The sequence below is a fragment of the Humulus lupulus genome, chromosome 3, assembly GCF_963169125.1.
Source record: "Humulus lupulus chromosome 3, drHumLupu1.1, whole genome shotgun sequence".
NCBI lineage: Eukaryota > Viridiplantae > Streptophyta > Magnoliopsida > Rosales > Cannabaceae > Humulus > Humulus lupulus.
In genome coordinates, this window is record NC_084795.1 from 21,517,693 (window position 1) to 21,527,007 (window position 9,315).

General features: G+C 28.9%; 1 protein-coding gene and 2 long non-coding RNA genes across 3 annotated transcripts; 1 reads left to right on the plus strand and 2 right to left on the minus strand.

Annotated features, from left to right (window-relative positions):
* Window positions 1-4: 4 nt before the first annotated feature.
* Window positions 5-703, minus strand: LOC133820996 (protein MOR1-like). The gene is made up of 3 exons (XM_062253538.1): window positions 404-703; window positions 170-244; window positions 5-85 (listed from the first exon to the last, which is right to left on the minus strand). Exons 1-3 carry the CDS (start codon window positions 572-574, stop codon window positions 59-61), a joined length of 273 nt encoding a protein of 90 aa, XP_062109522.1. The 5' UTR covers window positions 575-703; the 3' UTR covers window positions 5-58.
* A 73-nt stretch (window positions 704-776) lies between these two features.
* Window positions 777-2,382, minus strand: LOC133820997 (uncharacterized). Its single transcript, XR_009887256.1, has 3 exons — window positions 2,226-2,382; window positions 1,071-1,116; window positions 777-948 (listed from the first exon to the last, which is right to left on the minus strand). It is a non-coding gene; the product is annotated as an uncharacterized LOC133820997 (long non-coding RNA).
* Window positions 2,383-3,455: 1,073 nt separating this feature from the next.
* Window positions 3,456-6,915, plus strand: LOC133822298 (uncharacterized). Its single transcript, XR_009887848.1, has 5 exons — window positions 3,456-3,611; window positions 4,656-4,720; window positions 5,947-6,019; window positions 6,426-6,539; window positions 6,624-6,915. It is a non-coding gene; the product is annotated as an uncharacterized LOC133822298 (long non-coding RNA).
* Window positions 6,916-9,315: the final 2,400 nt, after the last annotated feature.

Below are 9,315 nucleotides of genomic sequence, written 5' to 3' on the forward strand. Positions count from 1 at the left end.
TTACCTTGAAAATTACCATAATGCTTCAAACGTCATGAACAAGAGCTAAAGCTGATCCCTAAACATCCCTAACAAGCTTCTCAACCTGAAATAATACATTCAAACAATGTGTTGATGCACTAACTGACCAATGAGTCAAAATAGTACCAAAAGTTACTAGTGCACTTACAGTTTCTTGTGTACAAACTCTCAAGATTTCAGCAATGCATGTCTCTGCTGCTTTACGAACATCTAATGATTTATCCTGGATGAAAATTTCATAAAGTCATAACCAGAAACAATGGAAAGGGAACTGGCATCATGATTCTTACATCTCTATGCACATTATTGTTAGCATTGAAATATTCTAGCAATGCAAACAAGTAAAAAGAATATTTCACTGTTTTTGACAAGTCAGAATTACCGTCAGAGCAGAGGAAGCTGGCTTTAGTAGCTGTACAGCATCAGGAAATTCAGTTAACCTAGATAGTTGTTTTGACAACCACTCAAAAAGATCTTTGCGCCCTTCCGCACCAAGTTTTGCATCTGTCCAAGCTGCTGCAATGTAAGAAACCTGCAAGAAGTATACAATCATGCCACCTGAGACAAAAAAACTAAACAGCTTCCACAGCGTAGAGCAAAAAAAAAAAACTTACCATTTTATCAAGATGAACAGCAGAGAGCCAAGAATCTAAAGTATTCAATGTGCATTCCCTCATATGCTTTTTATTGTCACCCCAACATTTCAAAACATCCTAAAATGCCCTGAAAGAAATCAATACACTCACATTCAAATTTAAAGAGTACACTACATAAAATTAGCGATCATGAATTAGAAATCAACCTTGCTTGCTTTCTCAACAGCTGGACCCATTGCACATGCAACATTGCCAATGCATGTCAATGTTTCCATGACTAAATTTTTGTTGCTGTCACCTAGACGACCCCTTAGAGCACCAAACAATTCAGCTGAAAATAAACATTAAACAATAATTAACAAATGGGAGGATATAAAGGAGGCTGAATAGCATGTACAATAATAAATAATAACAATAGAGGGAGAGAGAATTTAAACACATGACAGAGTGTACCAGTTCCTCTGCTTTCACTCTTCTCATCAATAAATCTATTTAGATCCTGCATCAAGTCATTAAATAAATAGTCAAATCCCTGCATATTCAAACCCAGCCAGCAGGTTGTCTGCAATTTCAAATGTTAAATAACAATTGTCAAATCCCTGCATATTCAAATCCCTGCATATGCTTTATAAAGACTTCAGTTCATGCTAGCAGAAAACCAACATAGAAGCAGACATTTATATTGGTTTTGGTACTAAATCTATCCCAAAACAGAGTAAAAGTTCTTGCCACCACTTTCATTTGTTATCTTGAAAGAAAAGTAGTTTATAGGTTAATGAAAATATTATAATCAATGTGCCAACTCATCCACCAGAATTATTGTGGGGAATAAACTCACTTACATGCCTGCTTAAAGCGTGTATGTGTGTGTATATGTGTAATTATCTGTGTACTAGTTTCTCATACCGCAACACACAAATTACTTTTCTTCTCTTCATTGCAAAACAAGAAATATATGGGGTCCTTTTATCTACTGACCAAACAAGACATAGGGAATAGTAAACAGAGCAGTGTTGTAAATATTGTGTTGGGTTATTCGGAGACATTATACTTATGGACACATCAGCTACTAGTTATTTTCATGGGTTTTGTTGACTATAACAGTACTAGAAGACCCTTCATGGAAGAAACAAGTGTCCTCAACCATGTATTTAAACATCATTTTTAACAAAAACAAGTGTCGTATATCTCACATTTCAATGCCAAATTAAGAAGCATACAAAGTCAAATTAAGAAAGGATTCAAGGCCAAGAATCCCATTTACTCATTTACAAGCAATTACTCATATATCTCATTGAAGCATTCTGTCAAACACCTTTAATGCATTATTTAAAGCTTAGTAATATATACTTTAAAACAGCAAGCAAGTCCAGATATGTCCTATATTCACTCTTTCTCTCTCTTTCTATATATATATTTATATATATATGAGTTTAACTTAAACACACCAAAAAATGAATACTATATATATATATGAGTTTAACTTATATAAATTGATTAACAAAGAGAAAATATGATTGATGAATAATTAAATCAATGATGAAAAAACCAAAAACGAAATTACAGTAAAAACTTAGAGTGATGAACAATTAGAATCAGAGACTGTACCGTAAAGCTCCTTCGTTGTTCTTCGCGGATTGAAACAAGAAATTTCAACTGTAGTAATTTCGTCTTGAATCAGAGAAACCCTTGACTCGAATGTGGTGAAGCCCTTCTCAGGATTTGTCTTTCGTGAAGGGGAGTGAGAGACCAAGAGAGCTACTAGCCTACGGGAATGACCGAGAGAGATAGACCGAGAGAGACCGAGAGAGCTACTAGTACTAGCCTTCGTGAAGAGAAAGATTGAAGAAGAAGAAATGGGTAAGGGGAAATGGGTACACGGGAAACTAGATTAAACTTAGTCATTTTGGTTGGCGGTATTTTATTTTACATTGCCGCCCGATTTTTTTCACATATACAATATCTCATTTTAAATACTATTATAATCATGTGTTATGGTAATGGGTGTTTGGTGATATTTAGTTGCTCCTCAAGCAATACTTTTTATTTATTTATTGTAGTTGAAGATTTTGAACATGCGGATGGGGCTCCAACACACGTGTTGAGATGGGGCTCCAACACACGAATTAATGTATATATGGATATATTACAATTTTTAATTTATTCGATTAGTATATATAATCTCTTTTGTGGCCTAAGTGAAACCCAATTAATAATAATGTAATTTTTAAAATAAAACTATTGTCTTCTTGATTGTATTTGTAAAAAAATAATATATTAATATACCTAAATAAATTTAATTTCATTGTGCAGATCAATGTGTGAACTCAGTACAATAAATAAATAAATAAAATTGGTGCATGCTCATAAAAATAGAGCACTGCATGTAAATCTTGAAAAAAAATTTGCTGTCTCCAATTTCCTATCCCCTTCATGTCCTACTAATTATTGTAAGACACATCATCTATTTATAGTATTAATATAATTAAAAAAAAGATAAAGTTGTAAATAATTTAAATATATATTAAATAAATAAATGAGGTATCTTAAACTAATTAGTGGGATAGGGAAGGGATAGGAAATTGGGGACAGCATACGCCTACGAAGTTTATTTATTTTTATTATTATTATTTTAAATAAAACAAGCCTGTTTATTCATAGTTAACTACAATATTTTAGAGTATATATCACATTAGAAAATGACTTTTTTTTAAAAGTGCTATAGCATATTGGGCCGGTATCTTCATGGGCTCCGAGTACATATTCAGCATTGGGCTATAGTTTACTATTGGGCTCTTTTACTGTAGAAAGGTAAAGTGATCATTTCTTGTGCTGAACAGAAGTTAAGATCTCCTATTTTATCTTCTCATTCCTTACCAGCAGTCACTCTTCTACACTTCCGATAAAAATATTCCTCCTCCTCCTAAACCGTCATCCACCACTGCTTGGCTTTCTTCGTTCATCGCTCTCAAACATAGCTCCTTCCTCTTGTAGGTTTGTTATTTATCCCTCTCTTCAATCGGATAATGGTTTTCAGGTTTGTAGTGGTTATTATTGCTGTAAACATTGATAGATCATGAATTCGAGTTTATTTCTGGACAATTATCTAACTTTTCTTCTTATTGAATGCCATCTACATATATTTATGGTGCTGTATTTTTTTGTTTGATCAGGTAATATGTTTGTTCTTTTTTTTTTAATTATTAATCCAATAATAAATTTGATAGCAGACAAAAATTTAAGGGTCTTACCGTTGATTTGAATAAGCCTCTGGTCTTTCAAGTCACTTCTCATTTCTATGTTATGGAATTATTGTTTAGTATCTTTATGCTTTATATTCACATGGATGCTTGGCAGCAGACGTGGATCCTTTTTCTTCCCTATACGTACATTAACATTAATTCTAAGACATATACATTAGTGCTTACTTCTCAGCAAGCTTTCGGACTGTGTTAAAGCATAGAAACTTGGTGTGCTCTTTGTAATTTCCCTGTCCATGCCTATGTCGGTGTCCATGTCTCTGTCTCTATGTTTTTTTTCTCTTTGTAATTTTTCTGTTAAATAACTTCAGGTTTGCAGTAGATTATATTTCTATGATATTTTCCATATTTTCAAATTAGACAGATCAGAGTGAGATATATGTGATTTTTGCTGCCTTGAGCTTTTTTTTCTTGTATGTGTGAATGAATGCTTTTTATATACACATAAATGATCTAGTTCATTTGGCTAGCAAAAGAATCTAACTAGGCTATGAGCTCTGAAATTTTTTTTCTCTATGTAATGTTCTACGAATACAAATTTCGATTAATGAAACTTTATATTGGATTCTTATTTGGAACTTTTTATTGGATTCTTCTTTTGAAACTTTTTATTGGATTGAAGATAGGAAGTTTAATTTCCTGGATGTTCATGGAGTTTCCTAAAACTTTCCCAATGTTTAATTCCCTGTAACATTGTCTTTTTTTTTTCGTTGGTTTTCCTTTATGTTTTTTGTTTGTTTAGTGGAAAACCACTGCTTAGCCTTTTCTTTTCCAATAGGTGATAGAGTTGAGCTAGAAGATGAACCTCCAACAAAAAGAAAACTTTCATCGGCCGTTGTCAAGGTATAAAGAAGAAACACAACTAAAAATATAGGCTTTTACTTCATTTTTTACACATAGAATATAAAAAAACTGAAGTAAAGTCCTTTCAATGAGTTTTTACTTCGCTTTTGGGAATGACAGTACATAAAAAAAGGCTATTGCTTCGGTTTCTTAAAAAAACAAAGTTAAAATAGAAAATAGACAATAATCATGTTTGGTTTGCACACTATATTGGGGCTTTTCACTTTGGTTTTTATGAAAAAACCGAAGTGAAAAGTGGAGCAAACCAAACGTGGCCCTCAAGGCTTTTACTTCGGTTCTTATATAAAAACCGAAGTAGAAATAGTACTTTATACTTCGATTCTTATACAAAAACCGAAGTAGAAAGTACCCTTTCTACTTCAGTTTTTATATAAGAATCGAAGTAAAAGAGTTTTAATACCCTTAATATATAGCTCCCACGCCTCATTCGTTTCTCTGAAACAAAAATCCCAAACACCAAACCCAGAAAACCTTCATTGTTGTCGTACTCCCACGAGGGTTTCACTAAATATACCATTTTTTATGTTTTTTTTTTTACCATTTGAAACCATTTTTCTTACTTAAAAACAGAAATATTAGTTCCATTTTTATTTTTTGAGGGAGAAATAAAGACTTTGGGAGTGCATATTTTTAGGGTTTGAAAATGGGTATTGTTATTGGACTTTGACTAGTTTTCTTACATTAAAATATGTTCTTGAGCTTCAAAAAAGGTATGAATCACTAAATCTTTGTTTCTATGATTTTTTTTTTTCTATATTATTTTTAGATTTTTTTTCTTATAGATATAATGTGTTTATTATATATAGGTTTTAGAGTTGCTAATATTAATTTAGAGGTTATTTTGAGCATCAAAAAATATTTGTTACCTTAAAATTTTGTTTGTGTTAATTTTATTTTATATTATTCCGAATTTAATACTTATTTTTTAGTATATTTGTGTTATATTTTATTTATTTATTTTGTTATTTTATATAATGTTATTAATTATATATATATTAGTAAAATTTAAAAATTGTTGTGACTTGCTATTTAAATTTCTAAACATAGCTTCAATAGGTAATCTGTTGCCAAAACTTGAAATGTTTGGATTATTAGTGACATTTGTTTTTTTATTTTCTATAACTAGCTAGCTTGATATGTTGTTTGATGATTATGTAACTAGTTTAATTAATTATGTAATTGATTTTTATTTGTTTTTGTTTAAGCTTTTTAGTAGGGTTGTCGATTTAGTTGCCAAATTGGTATTGATTTTGGGTGACTTCAAGAGTAATATTGGAGGTGAGTAATCTTTAAATTTTATGTATTACTATTGCAATATTGATTTATAAAATTAGAGTTAAATCATGCATGTTTTACTTTAGTTAAGTAGGTTTTGGGAAATTTGTTGTTGGCGGTGATATAAGGATGGAATTATGTATGTTGATTTTGTGTTTGTTTGTGTTGAATTTATATATAGTTATAAAATTGGGATATGCTACAAAAACAAAGGAAACTCTGCCAATTTTTTATAGATTTTATTAATTGTTTTCCTTTTTGAATTCGCACACTATGTCGAGATATTTTATGTGTTATTTACAGATTTTAAAATTTTTGGAGATGTTAAAATGCAGTTGTTATGCTGCCAAAATTTTGTTAGACTTAGGAAAATTTAATAATTAAACTTCAATTCTGTTTGATGTCCTAGAAAAAAGAACTAGGAGTGGAAGATGTAGATGGATATGAAATTTGGATAAGAGCGCGAGAAACGAAGAAGACTCTTGTCGAAGATAATTTGGACAAAAAAATTGAAGAAAGAGTTGTAAGTGTTTTAAAGCAAAATAGGAATTTTTTTTAAGTGTTGTTACAAGTTACTAATTTAATCTTTCATTGGTTTGTTTCGTAGAATGAACTAAATGACAAAGTTACTAGTAGTCAAATTGTCGCCAATGGTTGGGAGGACATTTTGCCAATCCAACAAGAATAGTTAAGCCGATTGATGACTTCAATATATTAGTAAGACTATTTTGTTTATACATACCTTTAGTTTTATGTGAATGTATATATAAATGTTTAGGCTATTTTACTTAATTACAATTATGTGAATGTATATATGAATGATTAGGTTATTCTACTTAACAATTATGTGAATGTATAAATATTTAATTTTATAAGAATTTTAATTCTAAGTGTATAAATTTTGTGATTTTTATTTTTGTTATAAATTAAATGAAAATAAACCAATTCCAATGTAAATATATATAACCGAAGTAGAAAGTGGGGATTCTACTTCGATTTTTACATAATAACAGAAGTAGAAAGTGTCCACCAAGGAAGCTTACCCCACTTTCTACTTCGGTTATTATGTAAAAACCGAAGTAGAATCCTCACTTTCTACTTCATTTTTTACATAATAACCGAAGTAGAAAGCCTATTTTTCACTTCGGTTTTTAACTACTTTTTACTTCGCTCCGAACTACTGTAGTTGCGAATTTTAGCGAAAACCGAAGTAAATCCAACTTAAAAACCGAAGTAAAAGCCTTTTTTTCTTGTTGTGAAAGTCTTGTGTTGTGCTCCGACATGGAAGGTCATGAAACACTCTTTAGGCTCGGAAATAGGCTTTCAAATCAAATGGAAATGACAAAGCATCATAATATCTTTAGATTTGGTTTTTCACTTTATAAGTGAACACATGGAAATTTTTTCAAATTTTAGCTAGAGTTTATAGCATGATGAGTTTGATTCTCTAAATTTTACTTTTGAAAGTTGTTAACTTCTTAAGTAAAACAATTATTTGGACCGAGTTACTTAATATGATGATGTAGACAATTTGTAAATGTAATGTTGTTATTTTCATTATATTGTTAAATTAAGGAACAAAAAAATTATTAAAATATAATATAATTATTTGTTTTAAAAAATAACAACTATACCAAAATTTATCATTAATATACAATAACAAGCACAAAATGTTATAAAAGAATCTATAATAACATTTTTTTATAACGCTTAAATAATGTCATAAAATAAACATCATGTTTGACTCTTGACAAAATATTTATAAGCTTGATAAATAGATATTGTATGTATTTATAAGCTTGATAAATAGACTTTTCATTAACATAAACTATGTTAGCATTTGGTAAAGTGTTATAAACTGTTTTTATATCATTTTTTTCAGACTTATCCATAATATTTTTTAGTGGTTTCATACTTGTGAATGGTTTTTAAATAAATACAATGAAATCCATTTTAAAATTCAGTGAAAGATCCTGTCTTCAGAGTTTGATGATCCAAATACTGTATACCATTTTGGAGAGAACCAAAAGAAATAAAAACACATGTCATCCACTTCCACGTCAACCTTAATTAAACCATAGATCATCCAATACAAACAAAAATCTGTTGTCCTATTTTTTATGTCACATTCCTGTCCCAGCCAATTAAATGTTGACACATCGACTAACAGAGATGTAAGACTAAAAATGTTCTTAAATTTTCTGTTAATCCCTAGCATTTATTATTTTATTTTTATTTATCTTTTTAATAAAAAATAAATAAAGTCTGTTCTACAATGAATATATTGCTGCAAAAAATATCCTTTCATCTTCTTCTTCTAATTTTCATATTCTTATTTTGTTTTAAATGATGAAAGGATATTTTATTCTGCAATATAATTTTAGTCTTACATCTCTGTTAGTTGATGTGTCAAATTAAATGATGTGTCAATATTTAATTAGTTCGGACAGGAATGGGACTGAAAAAATGGGACAACTGATTTTTGTTCTCCAATTACCTTGATTGAATCTAATAGAAAAAGAAATTGATATGGATTTAACTTTTATGTTACCTTTTGGAAGGTATAGCATTTGATTAGATGAAGAAAAAAAATATAAGAGAAAAAATATAAAAGTGAATGGTTGAGTTTATTATTTGTGAATAATAAATTAGAAGAAAATAAAGAGATAATACTATTTTAATTAGTATTATTTCGGATCTTTTTTTGTGAAAAATTCTAAAAGAAATATTATGTTTTGTAATCTCGATAAAAAATGGTCCTTCAAACCGAATTTCGTCAAAGAAAATTTCAAATAAGACCAAAATACTCTCATATATATATATATATATATATATACTAGATATAAGCAACGTGTAATGCACATAAGCAGCGTGTAATGCACGTTTGCTTAGTTTTATTTATAGAATTTATTAATTATTTTTATTAAATTTATATTAATGTTATATAAATTTCAAATAAATATCTTATTTTAATTAAATAATTTATTTATTTTTGTTTAAGTTTATATTTGTTCTAATTTTTTAATTTGGGAGTGACAACAATAGATTATATATTATATGTTTAATGTAATATTAAATATTATACGTGAATTTTAAATTTAAGTTTCTTGCTAGTTTTTTTTAAAAAAATAATTTTTTGCTAATTCAAAGTAAATTATATTATATGTTTAATATGATATTATTCTAATAAGTGAGTTTAAGTTTAATTAAATTTTATTTAAGTTATAATACGTATGATTTTATTATTTTTAAATAATTATCATTGTAAAATATTTCAAAAATATCATATTTTAATTTGT

What these genes read in the sequence shown, in the direction of transcription:
- LOC133820996 (XM_062253538.1), bottom strand. Translation starts at nt 574, where the DNA reads ATGATTGTATACTTCTTGCAGGTTTCTTACATTGCAGCAGCTTGGACA. An exon ending in CAGCTTCCTCTGCTCTGACG is followed by an intron (nt 245 to 403) that starts GTAATTCTGACT and finishes ATTTTCATCCAG; the next exon opens with GATAAATCATTAGATGTTCG. An exon ending in GAGTTTGTACACAAGAAACT is followed by an intron (nt 86 to 169) that starts GTAAGTGCACTA and finishes GTATTATTTCAG; the next exon opens with GTTGAGAAGCTTGTTAGGGA.